The sequence below is a fragment of the Schistocerca cancellata genome, chromosome 1, assembly GCF_023864275.1.
Source record: "Schistocerca cancellata isolate TAMUIC-IGC-003103 chromosome 1, iqSchCanc2.1, whole genome shotgun sequence".
NCBI lineage: Eukaryota > Metazoa > Arthropoda > Insecta > Orthoptera > Acrididae > Schistocerca > Schistocerca cancellata.
In genome coordinates, this window is record NC_064626.1 from 170,514,500 (window position 1) to 170,537,365 (window position 22,866).

The following is a 22,866-nucleotide window of genomic DNA, read 5'->3' on the forward strand; positions in this document are numbered from 1 at the left end:
TAAGCCACAGCTGCAAAATACTAACACGAATTCTTTACAGACGAATGGAAAAACTAGTAGAAGCCGACCTCGGGGAAGATAAGTTTGGATTCCGTAGAAATACTGGAACACGTGAGGCAATACTGACCTTATGACTTATCTTAGAAGAAAGATTAAGGAAAGGCAAACCTACGTTTCTAGCATTTGTAGACTTAGAGAAAGCTTTTGACAATGTTGACTGGAATACTCTCTTTCAAATTCTAAAGGTGGCAGGGGTAAAATACAGGGAGCGAAAGGCTATTTACAATTTGTACAGAAACCAGATGGCAGTTATAAGAGTCGAGGGACATGAAAGGGAAGCAGTGGTTGGGAAGGGAGTGAGACAGGGTTGTAGTCTCTCCCCGATATTATTCAATCTGAATATTGAGCAAGCAGTAAAGGAAACAAAAGAAAAATTCGGGTTAGGTATTAAAATCCATGGAGAAGAAATAAAAACTTTGAGGTTCGCCGATGACATTGTAATTCTTTCAGAGACAGCAAAGGACTTGGAAGAGCAGTTGAACGGAATGGATGGTGTCTTGAAGGGAGGATATAAGATGAACATCAACAAAAACAAAACGAGAATAATCGAATGTAGTCGAATTAAGTCGGGTGATGTTGAGGGTAGTAGATTAGGAAATGAGACACTTAAAGTAGTAAAGGAGTTTTGCTATTTGGGGAGCAAAATAACTGATGATGGTCGAAGTAAAGAGGATATAAAATGTAGACTGGCAATGGCAAGGAAGGCGTTTCTGAAGAAGAGAAATTTGTTAACATCGAGTATAGATTTAAGAGTCAGGAAGTCATTTCTGAAAGTATTTGTATGGAGTGTAGCGATGTATGGAAGTGAAACATGGACGGTAAATAGTTTGGACAAGAAGAGAATAGAAGCTTTCGAAATGTGGTGATACAGAAGAATGCTGAAGATTAGATGGGTATATCACATAACTAATGAGGAGGTATTGAATAGGATTGGGGAGAAGAGAAGTTTGTGGCACAACTTGACGAGAAGAAGGGATCGGTTGGTAGGACATGTTTTGAGGCATCAAGGGATCACCAGTTTAGTATTGGAGGGCAGCGTGGAGGGTAAAAATCGTACGGGGAGACCAAGAGATGAATACACTAAGCAGATTCAGAAGGATGTAGGTTGCAGTAGGTACTGGGAGATGAAGAAGCTTGCACAGGATAGAGTAGCATGGAGAGCTGCATCGCATCAAACCAGTCTCAGGACTGAAGACCACAACAACAAACAACAACGGAAGTATATAGAATATCTTTGTGTCTTTTCCTTACAGCGGTCGACTCCAGAAGATATTTGTTGCTGAACGTTTTTCAAGCAGTTCTTTTTGGTACATTAGAAGCGTCTGTCTGACTTCTGCAGTAGTGTGAGGTGCAAATTGTTGCTTGTAGGAGCCATGGGGTACTTGCTGGATCAATCCATTACGCAACTTGACAAAATAAAATCCACACACTCACAACAGTAGATGAGAAGTTTTTCCTGTAGTGTTTCATTTACTCGTGTACTCTGTCACCAGTTCCTGTCAGCCCGGTAATTGAAGTTAATACTAAATGTGAAAACTTACCCTGTATAATACACCTTTTTCTGTTTTTTAATATTTCATTCTTTTGTTTACAGTTTTTATTATTAGAATTCTGTAATTTAAGAGTACCAACAAATTTTTTAACCAAGTAACATTGGCTCCACTGAGTCTGACAGCTTAATAAATAAACACATTTTCTTTGTGGTACCTGGAAAGAAAGTCATGTTCCGCTGCGACTTTTCGACCGATATGCACTGATCTATCTCATCATGTACCTTAAAACTCCTGATAGTTCATTACCACTTACGAAAGATACAATAAGCAGCAGCGGCAGTGGGAGTGACAATACTTTAACCTACAGTACTAAAATGGATGTTACTTTAAACACTTTAATATGCTATAATATAAGTTGCTGTTATAGCTTCTTGGCCGTGACCTGTAGGACCGCCACCAGAGAAAGTCACACATTCTTTTTATATACGCTTTTTATATATTTTTTTAGTTCGTAATTCAATCTAAATGTAAAAGAAAAACGAAACAAGATTACATTCGAAATAGCAGACTAAGAAAAATCGTAAGTTGAGTGCAAGGATTGTACGTATACGCTCACGTGTAACTATACTTCATCGATACACATTTGATAATAGAACTGGAGCGATGCTGAGTCAAAACACAAAACAAAACGGGCAGGGAAACCAGCCGAAGCAGATCAGATGGGAACATACATAACATAGAAAATCTATTATCATCAGAATAATCTAAATTAACCAAAACCTTGCCTTCGAAAAACAACATTCAACATGTTGGCGAAGAGGTCTCGATATCGAGGCATTCGCAATCGTGTCCAATAGGCCGTGATCATGTACTGCATGGAGTTTATGTGACCGTCCCCCTCGTCGTCTACAACATAATGAACGATGTGTCGCTATGTGTTTTCGACCGTGGAAAGAAAGAAGAATTTGGGGGCAATATGATGCCCGTAGTGTAGGCTGCCTCAGAGATCGAGTAAGGAAGGCCAATTGTGTCCTGATCCAAGACCAATTTGCCTTATGACGTCCGCAAGTAGAACTATGTCGTATCGTTTCGGGGGACGTACAACGACTACATAAATCCGTGTCACTAAGCCCAATACGGGAATGTCGCTAGTTCCTTGGAATCAAGTTATTTACTACCTTAAACCACGAGGACGCTATGCACATCGGCAAAATCGGAAGACTGATATTGAACCAAACTGTCGTCCAGTTTGTTTGCGGCGAGTCTCTTTCAACGAGGTTCGGGCAAGGGACTGCTTCCCCCACGAGTCTGTAGGAATTTCATGGCGAGGATAGGTCTCCATAAGATGTCAGCCCCGAAATAGCTCACCGCAAGATAGAAGTCACTAATGTGTTTTAACTTGTCATTAATACTACCAAAATCAATAGGGGATGAAAGACTAGCAAGACGGACACAGAGAAATAAATGAGACGTAAATGTGTGAGTTTCTTGAGTCATCGTCAAAATGGTACGACGCACATACAGCATCTGCGACTTCCTTCGTATATCAGTCAGGTCCAGCCCCACAAAGGAGCGAGGCTTCGTGATCACCTCATACCGTAAGCGAAATGTATGTCTTTTCCATCATAAACTACCACACAATTGTTGTAGTTTCTTCGCCATCGTCAAGGGAAGCGGATAAACTTTGGCCACGTAATAAGCTTTGCATAATACATATTTATCCTGTATTCGGACTTTCTGGAGTAGGGTAAGAGAACGCCTTTCATGCTCTAATATCGCTCCCTGAATGTTTCCCGTAGCAGACTTCCAGTTGAGCGCCGCCATTTTGAGTGGACGACGATCAATGAGGATATCGAGAGCCGTATACCGATCCACTGCAGGGTCTCGGGGTCGATTCCCGGTGGGGTCAGGGATTTTCTCTGCTTCGAGATCAGTGGGTGTTTGTGTTTTTCATCATCATTTCATCCTCATTCACTCGCGAGTCGCCGTATTGTGGAGCGTATTGTGGAGCGGCGGCCGAACCGCCCCGCGAGGGGTCTCCGGGCACCAATGCCATACGCTCTATTATTACTATTATCCAGAGACGTTTGGTGTTTCGGTCATACTATGGATAATAAGTAGCAACTGATTTCTTTGGCTAGAATTAGTAATCTTCCATTCGGAGCGATTGTGTCGCCGATTGTATTGATGTCAATCAAGCAAACTAAAGTTTTCGCAAATTGTTTTCTTTCTTTTCGTTACAACAAATAATATTTTAGATTAAATAATGAGAATATTTATTTGATTGAATTTACATTAATTCGAGAACAGAAAGGGAGTTTGATGTCATGTTTCTAGATGGGCTTGTTTATAATATGTCTTAAAAGTTTTATATTTGTTGTACGAACTATGAAATATTAAATCGAGAAGAAGCATGTAATGGACGACGAAGGCAACATCCTATTATTTATTTATTTTTGGCTACGTGCCAACACGCTTGGGAAATACAGCACAATTATCGATTTACGATAAGGCTTCTGCAGTGTTAAAGTGATAGAATTAGGTGTAACGCACATTTCCAACTTGAAGAGCGTTTATACTTATTTGAATTTATTCATGAGAGTTGGTCGATGCCCACAGGTCACTGAGAGTGGATTTAATTCTGTTTCAGCTGCTGAGCTGCCAGTCCGCCGTATTCCACACAGCGGACCCCGCAGGAAGTTTGGCCTGCGGCACGGTCGCATCACCGGTGGCTCAGATGCCTCCCTGGGTAAGTCGCTCCCTCATGTCGTGATGCGTACTCCATAAATACCAGCGAGCGATGTGGCGCATTTGGTGGCACACTGGTCTCACCTCTACATCCAGTTATCCAGATTTAGGCTTTCCGCGATTTCTCAGTTCCCTTCTGGAAATGCTCCTTTGAAAAGGAACATCCGATTCGCTTCCCCATCTTTGATACATTTCGAGCTTGTGCTCCGTCTCCAATGATCTTAATGTGGATGAGACCTTAAAGTGCAATCTTCTTTCCTGTCCGCCTTCTTATGTACTAAGTCATCAGCCATCAACTCCAATACATGTTATATAGCTCTGCCGTGGAATAGACACTCGTAATATGCCTTTCTGTCTTCTGAGTCGTGTGGTCTGCTTCCTTAGGACATTCTCTGCCGCGCCAACCCTTTCATATATATAGTTCAGTCTTTGCTAACGAAGTTCTTATCACCATGATATGCATAATAAGGAAAATTTTGAGGAGGAATTAAAGTTCAGGAAGAAGAAATAAAAAGTTTGAGGTTTTCCTATGACATGGTCATTCTGTCAGAGACAGGAGAGAGAAACGAAGTCTTACAGAAGGACAGAATCACAAGCATTCGGCCTGTATGCTGGTGATGGGCTCAAGTCTTTTAGTGCCGGTATTGTTGGCGTTGCTTCCTGGTACTGGTAGACGCGCTGAGCCGGTGTTTTCTGTGTGTGCAGGCCAGTTCCCGTACCAGGTGTCCCTGCAGTGGGTGCAGCTGGGGCTGGCGTCCCACATGTGTGGCGGCTCCATCGTGAGCGCCAGCACCGTCGTCACCGCAGGCCACTGCGCCGACCCCGCCTACATCGGACACTACGAGGTGAGTAGGAGGCTGCCTAACGCTTATCAAAACGGAAGGCAGCAATTTATGATGAAGTTATCGTTAATGTAGTTAAGTAACTGCAGCCAACCTCGGTATATTGTACTGCCACGATGAAGGATGTTAGTACATACAATGAGGTGACAAATATCATGGGATAGCTCTTGCTGAAGTATCGGGCGTCCTTTTGCCAGGTGTAGTGCCGCAACCGCATGGGCTCAACAAGTCGCTGGAACTCCCTGCAGAAACACAGGCCCATGCTGCATGTTTAGCAGTCCATCATGTTGCCGTTGCAGGATTTTGTGCACGAACTGACCTCTCGATTGTGACCCATAAATATTCGAAGGGATTCATGTCAGGCAAAATGGGTCGCTGAATCATTCGCTCGAGTTGTCCAAAGTGTTCTTCAGAGCAATCACGAACAACTGTGGTCGAGTGACAGGGCATATCTTTGCCTGGGAAGTTGAAATCCATGAATGGCTGCAAGTGATCTCCAAGTAACCGAACATAATCATTTCCCGTCAATGATAGGCTGAGTTGGATTAAAGAACACAGTCCATTCCATGTAAACACCGACAACACCATTATGGAGCCACCACTAATTTATCCAGTGCTTGTTAACTTGGGTACGTGGCTCGGTGGTTTTGTACCACACTCGAAACCTACCATCACCTCTTACCAACTGAAATCGGAACTCATCTGCCCTGGCTTTGTCGTCTAGGGTCCATCTGTCCAGGAGAGGCGCTGTGAGCGATGTCATGTTAGTAAAGCCACCTCGTTGAGGCGTATCTTTCATAGAACGTTAATGCCGAATTTCGCCTCTCTGTACTAAAGGATACGGTCGTCGGGCGTCTCACATTTATTTCTGCGGTTATTTCATGCCGTGCTGTTTGTCTGCTAGCACTACAACTCTCCGCTGTTCTCGATCGTTACTGAAGGTCGTCGGCCGCTCCGTTGTCCCTGGTGAGAGGTAAAGTTAGGAATTTGGTGTTCTGGGCACACTCTTGATCCTGTGTATCTTGGAATACTGAATTTCTCAAGTGGAACATCCCATGTATCTAACTCCAACTACGATTCCAAAGTCTTTCAATTCCCGTCGTGCGACCATAATCATATCGGAAATCTTTTCACATGGATCACATGAGTACAAATCGGATTGTGAAAGCGATGGTTCCTCCATCTACATGTGTGCATGTCGGTATCCCATGACTTCTGTCACCTCAGTGTGCTTCACCCTTCACTGACAACTGTTGGAATCATTTCTGTATTGCCTATTGGGAATGGAGAAACTTGCTTTAGATCTTTAGCTACACAACAAATTTTACGGCCTCATATTAAATGGTTCAAATGGCTCTGAGCACTATGGGACTTGACATCTGAGGTCATCAGTCCCCTAGAACTTAGAACTACTTAAACCTAACTAACCTAAGAACATCACACACATCCATGCCTGAGGCAGGATTCGAACCTGCGACCGTAGCAGTCGCGCGGTTCCGGACTGAGCCCCTAGAACCGCTAGACCACCGCGGCCGGCCGGCCTCATATTAAGCAACACAGAATGTGCACATTGTCTTCTCAATTGTGCTGAGTCATACTCCGTGTGAATGAGACCACTGTATGCGTCGGTAAGTCATCTGTCCAATTGTTGCGTCGAACAATTGCATATAGTTCCTGAGAGGGTAGATATGTATTAGGTAGTATAACATAACTCTAGTCCCCTAGTACGTTCGAATGCCCTGACAGCTAACACTGTGCGAAGAAACGGAAATAACTCTCTCTGACTGCGTTGTCTTCTGTCGTGTGTTTCAGGCCGTGGCTGGTATCAACTCACTGAACTCCGACGGCCAGAGGGCGCGCGTATCCCAGCAGGTAGTGCACCCAGACTACGCGGACGTTGAGTAAGTGTCACACACAAATTCTATATTAAGTGTGGTCTAAACTTGTGTGGAATGGATACGTTATAGCCTGTTATTCTTGGCGGTACTGTTCTTGAGAATGTGCCTAAGAGTTATAGTAAAGAGTTGGTTCTGATTACTCAGAGGTATCCATGTGTGGAGTTTGCAAACGGTTTTCATTCTTCCGTAGAGTTTTATTCTCCAGTGCCGCCAGCGAGTTCCCAATCATTTAGTCTTATAACAATCGTTAACAACGAATGTCGAGATTATCGCTCTGTCTTTCAGGTTACAGGACTCTGCTTCTGGTACACTGTATGACCATTAGTTACTTACCAATATGATATATGTACTGCATATATGCCTGCAATAATGGTTTTTCAACTGACGTGTTTAATTTAATTTGTCGTTTGTTCTACAGTAATGTCGCCATCAACGACATCGCCGTCTTCCTGCTGCAGTCCAGCTTTTCTCTGAGCGGCAACGTACAGGCCATCTCGCTGCCCACCGCTGGAGCCGTCCCCAGTGGTAAGTCAATCACCTCTTCCGGCATGATGGCTATTTATAAAAAAAATGTGTGGACGCTCGAAATTCGTGATTATTTTACTCGTTTTCTCGTTACTTCTTCTCAGGAATTAGTAACCATCAATAGGAATCAGAATTTTTCGTCCTCTTCTGCTAAAGCTGATTAAACTATACGGAAACCCGTCATGCGATCACGTAGCGCTCTACAGGAGGGTTTACGGCTAGACCTTGTTTTTTACAGCTGGTTCGACTGCTACTCTGTCCGGCTGGGGCAGCGTCAGCACGGGTATCATACCCAACTACCCCGACATCCTGCAGTGGGTCGATGTCAGCATCATCAGCAACACCGAGTGCGCGCAGCTGCTGGGCGACAGCCCGCTCAACGATGAGAGCATCTGCACCGGCCCCGTCAACGACGGCATCTCCGCCTGCTCGGTACGTAGCAGACCACTGCAAGTCACATGAATGGTGGTGAGCTAAGCGTGTTAACCCTCTCGCGCCTGCTAGGGCAGTCCGGCCTGCGCGACCGGTTGAAGGGTCCAAGATACTTTGCGCCTCACCGGCGGGCGGCTGCCAGACCCACGACCGCTGCAAGGTGGATCCACTGGAGGCTAACCACGTGCTCCAGCGCTCTAAAACCACTCTTTAGTAACATTCTTCATAAAATCAATATCAGTGGTAGTCACATTGGTTGCAATGTTTGGTAACCACGAAAGAGAGTATCATATCCAATCCAAGCATTCTGTTATAAGTTTCTCCCGGACTGAGAACAAGTAAGCTTATAAAAGTGATAGGAACTTTTTTATTTGTGCTTTGGAAGTTTTTATAACTGGAAATTTACATTAGCAGTATAAGTGGCTGTAACCTAATAGAATATCGTTAATATCGGACTGATTTGTTTCAAGATATAAGATTTTAATGTGAAAAGTTCCTAAAGTTGACCAAAATACTGTTGTGCACGTTTACCTCTCCCTGCGTCCATCCGTCAGGCGTTCCTACCTGCCGGACGTAAGTGAATTTGGCCGTTGTACCTGCCGGGCGCACATGTATGTCCATAACCGTGAAAGCGTTAACATTTGCGTCTCACTCACATGACGGTTGCACAGCTCTGATCTACCGTAGCGGATGCAATAATCAGGGCATGGATTTTCTTCACTATTTCGTCAGCATACGCCAGAATTTCAACAAGGAACTTCTTTTGTGTCTATTGTTGTTGTGGTCTTCAGTCCAGAGACTGGTTTGATGCAGCTCTCCAAGCTACTCTATCCTGCGCAAGCTTCTTCATTTCCGAGTAACTACTGCAACCTACATCCTTCTGAATCTGCTTACTGTATTCATCCCTCGGTCTACCTCTACGTTCTTTACCCTCCAAGCTTCCCTCCAATACTAAATTGGTGATGACTTGATGCCTCAGAAAGTGTCCTACCAACCGATGCCTTCTTCCTTTCAAGTTGTGCTACTAATTCCTCTTCTCCCCAATTCAATTCAGCAGCTCTTCACTAGTTATGTGGTCTACCCATCTAATCTTCAGCATTCTTCTGTAGCACCACGTTTCGAAAGTTTCCATTCTCTTCTTGTCTAAACTATCGTCCATGGTTCACTTCCATACATCACTACAATCCATACAAATACTTCGAGAAAGGACTTCCTGACTCTTAAATCTATACTCGATGTTAACAAATTTCTCTTCTTCAGAAACGCAGTGTCTACATTTTATATCTTCTCTACTTCGACCATCATCAGTTATTTTGCTTTCAAAATAGCAAAATTCATCTACTACTTTACGTTTCTCATTTCCTAATCTAATTCCCTCATCATGATCTGAGTTAATTCTACTACATTCCATTATCCTAGTTTCGCTTTTGTTGATGTTAATCTTATCTCCCCCTTTTAAGACACTGTCCATTCCGTTCAACTGTTGTCAAGGTCCTTTGCAGTCTCTGACAGAATTACAATGTCGTCGGCAAACATCAAAGCTTTTATTTTTTCCTCGATGGATTTCAATTCCTTGTCCAAATTTTCCTTCTTTTACTGCTTGCTCAATATACAGACTGAATAACATGGGGGATAAGCTACAAGCCTGTCTCACTCACTTATCAACCACTGCTTCCCTCTTGTGCTCCTCGACTCTTATAACTGCCATTTGGCTTCTGTACACATTGTAAATAGCCTTTCGCTCCCAGTATTTGACCCCTGCCACCTTTCGAATTTGAAAGAAAGTATCACAGTCAACAATGTCAAAAGCTTTCTATAAGTCTACAAGCACTAGAAACTTAGTTGTGCCTTTCAATTCATAGGGCAGCTATAGCTTCGTGTGTTCCAACATTTCAATGGAATCCAAATTGTTCTTCTCAGAGTTGGGCTTCTACTTTCTTTTCCATTCGGAAGTAAAGAATTCGTGTTATTATTATTATTATTATTAAACTGATATTTCGGTATTTTTCGAATCTGTCAACACTTGCTTTCTTTGAGATAGGAATAATTAATGTTCTTCTTGAAGTCTGAGGTTATTACGCCTGTCTCATAGATCTTGTTCACCAGATGGAAGAGTTTGGTCATGGATGGCTCACATAACGCTATAAGTAGCTCTAATGGAATGTTGTCTCCTCCCGAGACGTTATTTCGTCTTAGGTCTTTCAGTGCTCCGTCAAATTCTTCAGGCAGTATAATAATTCCTATTTCATTTTCGTCTCCGTCCTCTTCCCTTTCTATTATATTACTGTACCTTCTAGTTCACCTTCCTTGAACAGTCCCTCTTTATACTCCTTCCCTCTTCCAGCTTTTCCATCTTAGCACTGGTTTTCCATCTGAGCTCAGGTCTCTTTAATTATCCTGTAGGCAGTATCTATCTTACCCTTAGTGATATATGCTTCTACATCCTTACGTTTGTCCTCCAGCCGTCCCTGCTTAGGTAATTTGCACTTCCTGTCGATCTCATTTTTGGGACATTTGTATTCCTTTTCGCCTGCTTCGTTTTTTCATTTTTATATTTTCTCATTTTATCAATTGAATTCTATATCTATTCTGTTAACCAAGGATTTCTACTAGCCCTCGTCTTTTTACCTACTTGATCCTCTGCTGCCTTCACTATTTCATCTATCAAAGCTACCCATTTTTCTTCTATTGTATTTCTTTTCTCTGTTCTTGGCAATCGTTCCATAATGCCCTCTCTGAAACTGTCTACAAGCTCTGAACCTTTCAGATTATTCCTACCTTTGTGGTATACGGTCTGGTAATTCTGGGTGAAACGGATAGTCAGTTTGAGAGGAGCCTTACAAACCGCCTGAAATGATGAAGTTTCACTCTCTTCACAAAATATGAACGTTCGGAGGCCAACAAATGTGGAACAACTAAATATAAAGATGTTAGCAGTTACTGTACGGCAGAGTGTGTGTCGTAGAACGAGAGTGGGTGTGCTGACCACGTGGCTTGGTTTTCTGCAGGGAGACTCCGGCGGACCGCTGGCCCAGGACGGAGCCCTCATCGGAGTCGTGTCTTGGGGCATCGTGCCCTGCGGCTCTGCTGGAGCGCCTTCCGTCTTCACCAGGGTGTCTGCTTTCTTGGACTTTGTCAACCAGTACGCCTGAATACGTCGTGCTGCAATTGTCAACTGATCTCAGACTAGAGTAATAAAAATACTCTAAAAATTTCTCTACGTTCTTCGTTATTGTGTGCCGTTTAATCCATAATTCTCCTACGTTATTGGTTGAAACCGGAAAACACATCCAGTTTCAGAATGAAAAAACATACTTCAGTTTTATGGAAACTGCAGAATTGCTTTACAGTATTTTCTGCTGGCGTTTTCCTCTGGTCTCCATTCCTTTCAATTCACATTGCAAAACAAGTTTGGCATCACTCATCCAAAACACATTTCTTTTTTGCACTAATGGTGGGGAACGCAGCCAGCAACAAAAACCTTTTCAAAAGCTTTATTGTATTGTCACGAGAGGACTCTGGGAGATGTACCCATTTTCAGAGGGCTTCATATGTTTTCTGCAGTGGTAGCTTAACGGACGTTCTTAGGCAGTGCAGGAGCGGATGACGGGCTGCTGACGAAAGTAATACTGTAGTAACACAAGGTTAGGCAGCCACAAACGGTTACGGTAATAAAATAAAGATTTCTTAAAAGCTGTCTGTTCTCCATTAACAGTGCGTAATTTAACAGCAGCCACGGGGTCAACAAGATCTAGCGTGGATAAAATAACACTTATATTTCTAATGTCTATTGGACGTCGGATTGAGTGAGAAGCGATGAAAGTGCATTTGCGAATCGGAAGCGAAAGTTCTAATCTTTTCTAAGAAGGCGCGCTGAAAAGTAATGCCTCCGAATTTTTTATGTGAAAATCTTAAAATCTTTTAAAGAAAAGAAAAGTTATTAACATTCTGCATCATTATTATTCATGTCTACATACTTAATTCTCAACATGGTCACATTCCTCCCAACTTCAGACCGGTTTGGTGAAATCGTCACGGTAGAATGTGTGGCAACATCACCTTCCATTGCACCGCTTCATCGCTATCAAACTCCCTCGGAGGGCATCTTTAAGTTTTGGAAAGAGAGGAAATACGGATGGGACCAAGTCAGGAGGGTATGGGGGATGATCTACGACAGTGAACCCGAGGCGTCGTGTTGTTGCACAGGTAGCGCTGGTGTGTGGTCTGACATTGTCATGCTGGCTCTATTTTTCTTTCAGTATCTGTACATTTGGTGTAAGTATGAGCTCGCTGTATGGTGTAACTTAGGAGCAGATAAATTCAACTAAACAAAGGTTGGAATTAAACAAATATGTTTTTATTTTGTGTTTAATAATAACAATAAACTAATATCAAAATATTTTAATTATGTCAGTCATATTATAAAGCAATGAGGCAGCAACCTTGAACAAATCACAGACCACGAGGTAAACGTTTCCATGGGACTTGTGGATTTGAGAACATACTGATATAGTTCAGCTTTTACGCCAAAATAATGGACCTAAATCTCAGTATCACCACTAAACTACTCATCAAGGGCATGAAAAAAGTAAAAATTATGGAAACATTTTAGGTTGTAAATTAACGCACTAATTCTCATATACATAGTAATATAAATATAATAACATTATTCCCAAGGTAACTCAACGTGATCATGTAATTGAATTTTACCATGCATGTCAATAACTTAAACAACAGCCTTTGGCTATGTACATCGTAACTCAGCCTTTTTGTTGCAAAATATTAAAGTATCTGTTAGTGGGTATGTGAACTGGAAGAGTCACATGAGTGATAATGTGTCTGTATAGCAGAAGATCCTGACAGCAGGAAGAAGAAATGCATCTCGACAAGATACGAGGCTTTGGCGGCAGTAAGACCATAACTGCGGTAGTGTGAGGATTGTCAAGTGCTGTTGGTCACCAGATGAGCGAGAGGGCACAATGGATAACACAGTATCTTCTCAGAAGACAGAAGAGTTTACAGTCCTATGAGGTGTGCAATTTTTCGAGACGCAGTGAGAGATATCTGCAAATTGACCATTGCCCTTGACTGTTTTCACAGATAATAAACTTCGCAAGTGCGTGGTTTCGTGTGTGAAAAGAACAGCGACACTAAATAGCGACAGCAGTAGCGTCCAAATAATTTGACTGCTTGGACTCAAAACCAGTACTACTGAATTAAAATTAAGGACATAAATTGGCAATGTTATGGAGAATTCTAAGGGCGAAAAGAAACTTTGTTCCCACACCTGACATAGGCATTTTTACGGGGAGGATAGAGCTCTATTCGTCAACGTAAGCGATGACTGTCAGTGAGGCAGTGCTAAAGAATGTCTGGTCCATTTTGGGTCAGCCTCAGCGTGTGGCTCCAGCAACAGGGTTATATCAATGATGAAACTATACGAATCTTTTTTAATGCTAATTTATGATGCAAATATCGTTTAGATTTCTGTAATTATTAACCTAGTTTTTCTTATCATACAAAGTAGTAATTAATTTCTTTTTGGTGTTGGTAGTAGATAGTGGTGCGATTTTTTTCTGGACATGAGTGTAAATCTAAATGAAAACCATGAATATTCTCAATATATTCGAGATCTACTTTCAAAATATATCCTATGTCAAAATCATCTAGTATGTATTCACAGAGAAACTTTCACACTTTTTGGAGAAATCCATACAAATTGGACTTTGGAAGGTATCGCATCAGTGGCCATGCGTAAGCGCTGTTCACAACAACACATACGTAATGCAAAGTTAATTAGTTTCATCATCATAATTAAACATGAATTTATCTTTTACAGCACCATGTCTGCATGAACAATTAGCAACATCGCCTGTAATGCCTCTTTCAATAAACAGGAGTTTTTCAATGCCTGTAACAAGCTACAAATCGGCTCTGGTAACTTTCACTAGAGCAACCCATACGAAGCCAGTTGAAGGATATGTGACGAGCAAGATCCATTTCATAGGTTTCAAGACGTAAGCTACGAAAGTTTTCGCGGACATCAGCAGCAGCAGCATGTCGATTTTGAAATACTCTCCTAGTGTTTTACACTTCAATAAATTCCATACACTGCAGGCTCCTAGGGACTCGCCTTCTAGTGTAGTTTCACTTGTTAACAAATTTTTAACTTCTCATATCAAGTTAACGACGTTCTCGTAAAAACAATTCATTGCTCACATACTTATATAGAAATATGACTTCCTAATTGACTAAATTAAATTCATAGTTGTCAGGAAAATGTGTCGTCATTATACAGAATTCATCTAAGTAAAAAGCGCACCTTTCAGCGTTATATGCCTCCACTGGTACATATGGAACCCTTACAGGATCGTTTTATTGTTCATCTGATGGGCTGTCTGTCCGATTACTAAAAAGCGTTTTACTCGGGAACGGGTAAGTCTATCACGTTGAAATTTATGTCGCACAATAACGTTTTCGGTCCCTTGGCGGTGTAAAAATTTAAAGTTCTAAGTCAATGAATACTACCCCCATGAACCACGGACCTTGCCGTTGGTGGGGAGGCTTGCGTGCCTCAGCGATACAGATGGCCGTACCGTAGGTGCAGCCACAACGGAGGGGTATCTGTTGAGAGGCCAGACAAACGTGTGGTTCCTGAAGAGGGGCAGCAGCCTTTTCAGTAGCTGCAGGGGCAACAGTCTGGATGATTGACTGATCTGGCCTTGCAACACTAACCAAAACGGCCTTGCTGTGCTGGTACTGCGAACGGCTGAAAGCAAGGGGAAACTACAGCATGCAGCTTTACTGTATGGTTAAATGATGATGGCGTCCTCTTGGGTAAAATATTCCGTAGGTAAAATAGTCCCCCATTCGGATCTCTGGGCGGGGACTACTCAGGAGGACGTCGTTATCAGGAGAAAGAAAACTGGCGTTCTACGGATCGGAGCGTGGAATGTCAGATCCCTTAATCGGGCAGGTAGGTTAGAAAATTTAAAAAGGGAAATGGATAGGTTGAAGTTAGATGTAATGGGAATTAGTGTAGTACGGTGGCAGGAGCAAAAAGACTTTTGGTCAGGTGAATACAGGGTTATCAATACAAAATCAAATAGGGGTAATGCAGGAGTAGGTTTAATAATGAATAAAAAAATAGGAATGCGGGTAAGCTTCTACAAACAGCATAGTGAACGCATTATTTTGGCCAAGATAGACACGAAGCCCATGCCTACTACAGTAGTACAAGTTTATATGCCAACTAGCTCTGCAGATGATGAAGAAATTGATGAAACGTATGAAGAGATAAAAGAAATTATTCAGGTAGTGAAGGGAGACGAAAATTCAATAGTCATGGGTGACTGAAATTCGGGAGTAGGAAAAGGGAGAGAAGGAAACATAGTGGGTGAATATGGATTGGGGGAGAGAAATGAAAGAGGAAGCCGCCTGGTAGAATTTTGCACAGAGCATAACTTAATCATAGCTAACACTTGGTTCAAGAACCATAAAAGAAGGTTGTATATATGGAAGATTCCTGAAGTTACTAGAAGGTATCAGATAGATTATATAATGGTAAGACAGAGATTTAGGAACCACGTTTTAAATTGTAAGACATTTCCACGGGCAGATGTGGACTCTGACCACAATCTATTGGTTATGAACTGTAGATTAAAACTGAAGAAACTGCAAAAAGGTGGGAATTTAAGGAGATGGGACCTGGATAAACTGAAAGAACCAGAGGTTGTACAGAGTTTCAGGGAGAGCATAAGGGAACAATTGACAGGAATGGGGGAAAGAAATACAGTAGAAGAAGAATGGGTAGCTCTGAGGGATGAAGTAGTAAAGGCAGCAGAGGATCGAGTAGGTAAAATGACGAGGGCTAGTAGAAATCCTTGGGTAACAGAAGAAATATTGAATTGAATTGATGAAAGGAGAAAACATAAAAACGCAGTAAATTAAGCAGGCAAAAGGGAATACAAACGTCTCAAAAATGAGATCGACAGGAAGTGCAAAATGGCTAAGCAGGGATGGCTAGAGGACAAATGTAAGGATGTAGAGGCTTATCTCACTAGGGTAAGATAGATACTGCCTACAGGAATATTAAAGAGACTTTCGGAGAAAAGAGGGCCACTTGTATGAATATCAAGAGCTCAGATGGGAACCCAGTTCTAAGCAAAGAAGGGAAAGCAGAAAGGTGGAAGGAGTATATAGAGGGTCTATACAAGGGCGATGTACTTGAGGACAATATTATGTAAATGGAAGAGGATGTAGATGAAGATGAAATGGGAGATACGCTACTGCGTGAAGAGTTTGACAGAGCACTGAACGACCTGAGTCGAAACAAGGCTCCGGGAGTAGACAACATTCCATTGGAGCTACTGATGGCCTTGGGAGAGGCAGTCCTAACAAAACTCTACCATCTGGTGAGCAAGATGTATGAGACAGGCGAAATACCCTCAGACTTCAAAAAGAATATAATAATTCCAATCCCAAAGAAAGCAGGTGTTGACAGATGTGAAAATTACCGAACTATCAGTTTAATAAGTCACAGCCGCAAAATACTAACGCGAATTCTTTACAGGCGAATGGAAAAACTGGTAGAAGCCGACCTCGGCGAAGATCAGTTTGGATTCCGCAGAAATGTTGAAACACGTGAGGCAATACTGACCCTACGACTTATCTTAGAAAATAGATTTAGGGAAGGCAAACCTATATTTCTAGCATTTGTAGACTTAGAGAAAGCTTTTGACAATGTTGACTGGAATACTCTCTTTCAAATTCTAAAGGTAGCAGGGGTAAAATACAGTGAGCGAAAGGCTATTTACAATTTGTACAGAAACCAGATGGCAGTTATAAGAGTCGAGGGGCATGAAAGGGAAGCAGTGGTTGGGAAGGGAGTGAGACAGGGTTGTAGCCTCTCCCCGATGTTATTCAATCTGTATATTGTGCAAGCAGTGAAGGAAACAAAAGAAAAATTCGGAGTAGGTATTGAAGTCCTTGGAGAAGAAATAAAAACGTCGAGGTTCGCCGATGACATTGTAATTCTGTCAGAGACAGCAAAGGACTTGGAAGAGCAGTTGAACGGAATGGACAGTGTCATGAAGGGAAGATATAAGATGAACATCAACAAAAGCAAAACGAGGATAATGGAATGTAGTCGAATTACGTCGGGTGATGCTGGGGAAATTAGATTAAGAAATGAGACACTTAAAGTAGTAAAGGAGTTTTGCTATTTGGGGAGCAAAATAACTGATGATGGTCGAAGTAGAGAGGATATAAAATGTAGACTGGCAATGGAAAGGAAAACGTTTCTGAAGAAGAGAAATTTGTTAACATCGAGTATAGATTTAAGTGTCAGAAAGTCGTTTCTGGAAGTATTTGTATGGAGTGTAGCCATGTATGGAAGCGAAACATGGACGACAAATAGTTTGGACAAGAAGAGAATAGAAGCTTTCGAAATGTGGTGCTACAGAATAATGCTGAAAATTAGATGGGTAGATCACATAACTAATGAGGAGGTATTGAATAGAATTGGGGAGAAGAGTCGTTTGTGTCACAACTGGACAAGAAGAAGGGACCGGTTGGTAGGACATGTTCTGAGGCATCAAGGGATCACAAATTTAGCATTGAAGGGCAGCGTGGAGGGTAAAAATCGTAGAGGGAGACGAAGAGATGAATACACTAAGCAGATTCAGAAGGATCTAGGTTGCAGTAAGTACTGGGAGATGAAGAAGCGTGCAGAGGATAGAGTAGCATGGAGAGCTGCATCATACCAGTCTCAGGACTGAAGACAACAACAACAACAACAACAAGTCAATGCAGCTAAGAGATACGGCGATTTACGTCACACTTTCAGATACTCGCAAAATCACTCATCAAAACCTATACGGTACTTCTCATTGATCTAGGATTATGAAATTTGGGATAAACCAAAATTTCACAGCACAAGTAAAGGAGAAAATCCGAAAATTGTTCAGCTGTGATTACTTCACATACAAAGATCCTTTCGTCATGAGAACTTCCATTGCATTCGTCATCTGTCAAAAGCATGACAGACAGATATTACTGCACGCAAATATAACATGTAAGTTGTAGTCAGGTTTTAGTAAGTTAATAAAAATATTTTATAAAATTTTCTCTCTCTACGTCAATAAACTGAAACACCGTCTCGTTTCTTTTTGTATGTCTGGGTAGTTTAGGAAGTACTACAGAGATTTGGAAGTCTTGTAATTCCCAGGACCGATATATTGACAGTACTGATACCGATAACAGCCGAAAATCTTTGATATTCTCGATATATGGGATAGATGGAGTATCTGTATACATAATTCCGTTTGTACAGACCTTTCAGTGCACGATTCCTACTGGCACTTTCCCAGTTTTGGGGGAACATGTTAAGAAATTAACTCAGCCTATAAATCGAATATTTATGTTTCATCTCTTCTCTCAGTGTATTAGTGAGATTCTCTTCGTAAATCATTTATACCTCTCCATATTCGGTGGCAGCAGAGAACCCTGTCCCAAATTCCATTTAACTTCTCCATCACCAGAATGAGATTTTCACTCTGCAGCGGAGTGTGCGCTGATATGAAACTTCCTGGCAGATTAAAACTGTGTGCCGGACCGAGACTCGAACTCGGGACCTTTGCCTTTCGCGGGCAAGTGCTCTACCAACTGAGCTACCTAAGCACGACTCACGTCCCATCCTCACTGCTTTACTTCTGCCAGTACCTCGCCTCCTACCTTCCAAACTTTACAGTAGCTCTCCTGCGAACCAAACGGAACTAGCGCTCCTGAAAGAAAGGATATTGCGGAGACATGGCTTAGCCACAGCCTAGGGGATGTTTCCAGAATGAGATTTTCACTCTGCAGGGGAGTGTGCGCTGATATGAAACTTCCTGGCAGATTAAAACTGTGTGCCGGACTGAGACTCGAACTCGGGACCTTTGCCTTTCGCGGGCATTACCGTCTGTCATTATTTATCCACATGTGTATGTGTTCAAGAAATGACCATCATATTCGCTCAGATTGTGGAATACAATTGGAAATGTAAAATGAGTTCTATTCATTTCTACATCTACATCTACATACATACTCCGCAATCCACCATACGGTGCGTGGCGGAAGGTACCTCGTACCACAACTAGTATCTTCTCTCCCTGTTCCACTCCCAAACAGAACGAGAGGAAAATGACTGCCTACATTCCTCTTTACGAGCTCTAATCTCTCTTATCTTGTCTTTGTGGTCTTTCCGCGAAATATAAGTTGGCGGCAGTAAAATTGTACTTCAGTCAGCCTCAAATGCTGTTTCTTTAAATTTCCTCAGTAGCGATTAATGAAGAGAACGCCTCCTTTCCTCCAAAGACTCCCACCCGAGTTCCTGAAGCATTTCCGTAACACTCGCGTGATGATCAAACCTACCAATAACAAATCTAGCAGCCAGCCTCTGAATTGCTTCTATGTCCTCCCTCAATCCGATCTGATAGGGATCCCAAACGCTCGAGCAGTACTCAAGAATAGATCTCCTTTACAGATTAACCACATCTTCCCAAAAATCTACCAATGAACCGAAGGTGACTATCAACCTCCCCCACAACTGTCATTACATGCTTGTCCCACTTCATATCGCTGTGCAATGTTACGCCCAAATATTTAATCGACGTGACTGTGTCAAGCGCTACACTACTAATGGAGTATTAAAGCATTACGGGATTCTTTTTCCTATTCATCTGCATTAATTTACATTTATCTTTATTTAGAGTTAGCTGCCATTCTTTACACCAGTCACAAATCCTGTACAATCCTCCTACAGTCACTCAACGACGACACCTTCTCGTACACCACAGCATCATCAGCAAACAGCCGCATATTGCTATCCACCCTACCCAAAAGATCATTTATGTAGATAGAAAACAACAGCGGACCTACCACACTTCCCTGGGGCACTCCAGATGATACCCTCACCTCCGATGAACACCCACCATCGAGAACAACGTACTGGGTTCTATTACTTAAGAAGTCTTCGAGCCAATCACATATTTGGGAACCAATCCCACATGCTCGAACCTTAGTTAGGAGTCTGCAGCGGGGCACCGAGTCAAACGCTTTCCGGAAGTCAAGGGATATGGCATCCGTCTGATACCCTTCATCCATGGTTCGCAAGATATCATGTGAAAAAAGGGCGAGTTGCGTTTCGCAGGAACGATGCTTTCTAAAGCCGTGCTGATGCATGGACACCAACTTCTCTGTCTCAAGGAAATTCATTATATTCGAACTGAGAATATGTTCGAGAATCCTGCAACAAACCGATGTTAAATATATTGGTCTGTAATTTTGAGGATCCCTCCTTCTACCCTTCTTATATACAGGCGTCACCTGCGCTTTTTTCCAGGCGCTCGGGACTTTACGTTGGGGAAGAGATTCGCGATAAATGCAAGCTAAGTAAGGAGGCAATGCAGTAGAGTACTCTCTGTAAAACTGAATTGGAATCCCATCAGGACCTGGTGATTTATTTGTTTTCAACCCATTCAGCTGCTTCACAGCCACAGGGATGTCTATCACTCTGTCCTCCATACGGGAATCTATACGAGACTCAAACGGCGGTATGTTTGTACGATCCTCCTGCGTTTAAGATTTCTCAAATGCTAAATTTAAAATTTCAGCTTTCGTTTTGCTGTCTTCCGTTGCCAGGCCAGACTGATCAGTGAGTGACTAGATGGAAGCCTTCGACCCGGTTACCGATTTTACGTAAGACCAGAATTTCCTTGGGTTTGCAGTGGCCTTATACGTTGAGGTGACAAAAATAATGGGATAGCGATATGCACGTTAAAATTTCAGCTTTTGTTTTGCTGTCTTCCGTTGCCAGGCCAGACTGATCAGTGAGTGACTGGATGGAAGCCTTCGACCCACTTACCGATTTTACGTAAGACCAGAAGTTCCTTGGGTTTGCAGTGGCCTTATACGTTGAGGTGACAAAAATAATGGGATAGCGGTATGCACGTATACAGATGGTGGTGATATCGGGTACACAAGGTATAAAAGGGTAATGCCTTGCGGAGGTGTTATTTGTACTCAGATGATGCACTTGAATAGGTTTCGACGTGACTGCGGTCATAGGATGGGAATTGACAGACTTTGAACGCAGAATATTATTTACAGGTATACTCTTGGAACTTTCGGAAATCGTTAGGGAATTCAATATTCCGAGAGCCACAGTGTCAAGCGTGTTCCGACAGTACCAGTTATCAGGCATTACCTGTCACTACAGACAATACAGCAGTCGACGACCTTCACTGAACGACTGAGAGCAGCATCGTTTGCGTAGAGTTGTCAGTGCTAACTGACAAGTAACACTGTGTGAAATAACCAAGGAAATCAATATGGAACATACAACGAATGTATCCGTTAAGATATTGTGTCGAAATTTGGCGTTAGTTGGCTGTACCAGCAGACGACCGACGCGTGGGATATGGCAGGAAGTCACCTCGTAATCATATCGGCTGCATCCTACACGACTGGAAAACCGTGGACTGGTCAGATGAGGCCTCATTTAAGATGGTAAGAGCTGACGGCATGGTTCGAGTGTGGCGCAGACCCCACAAAGACATGGTACCAAGTTGTCAACAAGCTCCGTAATCGTGTGGGCTGTGTTTGCATGGAATGGCCTGGATCCTGGTTATGTTCAGCAATTTGGAGACCATTTGCAGCCATTCACGGACTTCATGGTCCAAAACAACGTTTGTATTTGTAGGGGTCACAATGTGCCCTGTCACTGTGCCACAATTGTTCGCGACTGGTTTGAAGAACATTCTGGACAATTCGAGCGAATGATTTCGCCACCCAGATCGTCTGACATGGATTCCATCGAACGTTACAGAGTGTAATCGAGATGTTAGTTCGTGCACAAGCTCCTGCACTTGCAACACTCTTGAAACTGGGAATGGCTTTAGGAGCGGGGCATGTGGCCTGTAACAGAAAAAGTATCATGGTGATATCTCCATAGCCAAAAGATTCCGGACCGGTCCCCATTCGGATCCCCGGGAGGGGAATGTCAATTGGGAGGTGACCATGAGAAAAAGACTGAAAAACCAACGAAAGGATAACGTTTTACGAGTCGTTGCGTGGGATGTAAACGTGGTAGGGAAGCTAGAAAATATAGAAAAGGAAATGCCAATGCCCAGTCGAGGTGTTGTGGGAGTCAGGAATGGATAGAAAACAAGGATCTATGGTCGGTACCGGGTAACATAAACAGCAGCAGAAAGTAGTATAATGGGAGTAGGATTTGTTATGGCTAGGAAGATAGGGCAACGTGTGAGTTATTGTGAACAGTTCAGTGATGGGGTTGTTCTTATCAGAATCGATAGCAGAACATCACCGACAATGACAGTTCAGGTATACATGACGACGTCGCAAGCAGAAGAGAAAGAGAGAGAGAAGATATATGAGGATACAGAACGGGTAATTAGTTGATGAAAATCTAATATTCTTCGAGGATTCGAGTGTAGTTGTAAGGGAAGGAATAGAAGAAAGGGTTGTGGGAGAACATGGGCTTCGTACAAGGGATGAGAGAGAAGATCAACTAAGAAATCAGATGTTGGATTTTAAGGCGTACCCTGGAGCAGATATAGACTTAAATCACAGTTAAATAGTGATGAAGAGTGGGATGAAGTTTAAAAGACCAGTCAGGAAGAATCAATACCAAGTGGGATACGAAAGTACTAAGGAATGAAGATGTATGCAATGGAAATTCTTCTTTTAAAGGCAGAAAAGAGATAGGATAGGCGGAAAGAGTACACTGAAGAGCTCTACGAGGGCGAAAACTTGTTTGATGACGTCGAAGAGGAAGAAACAGGAGTCGATACAGGAGAGGTAGGGGAT

At 42.5% G+C, this 22,866-nt stretch overlaps 1 protein-coding gene across 1 annotated transcript in view; it reads left to right on the top strand.

The window, feature by feature from the left end:
* The window catches only part of LOC126168082 (trypsin alpha-like), a 166,931-nt gene extending 155,718 nt beyond the window's left edge, over positions 1-11,213 (top strand). Inside the window, exon 7 of the mRNA XM_049920529.1 lies at positions 11,007-11,213. Within this exon, the coding sequence (XP_049776486.1) occupies positions 11,007-11,150 (144 nt within the window). The 3' untranslated portion in view covers positions 11,151-11,213. The remainder of the gene's footprint in view (positions 1-11,006) is intronic.
* Positions 11,214-22,866: the final 11,653 nt, after the last annotated feature.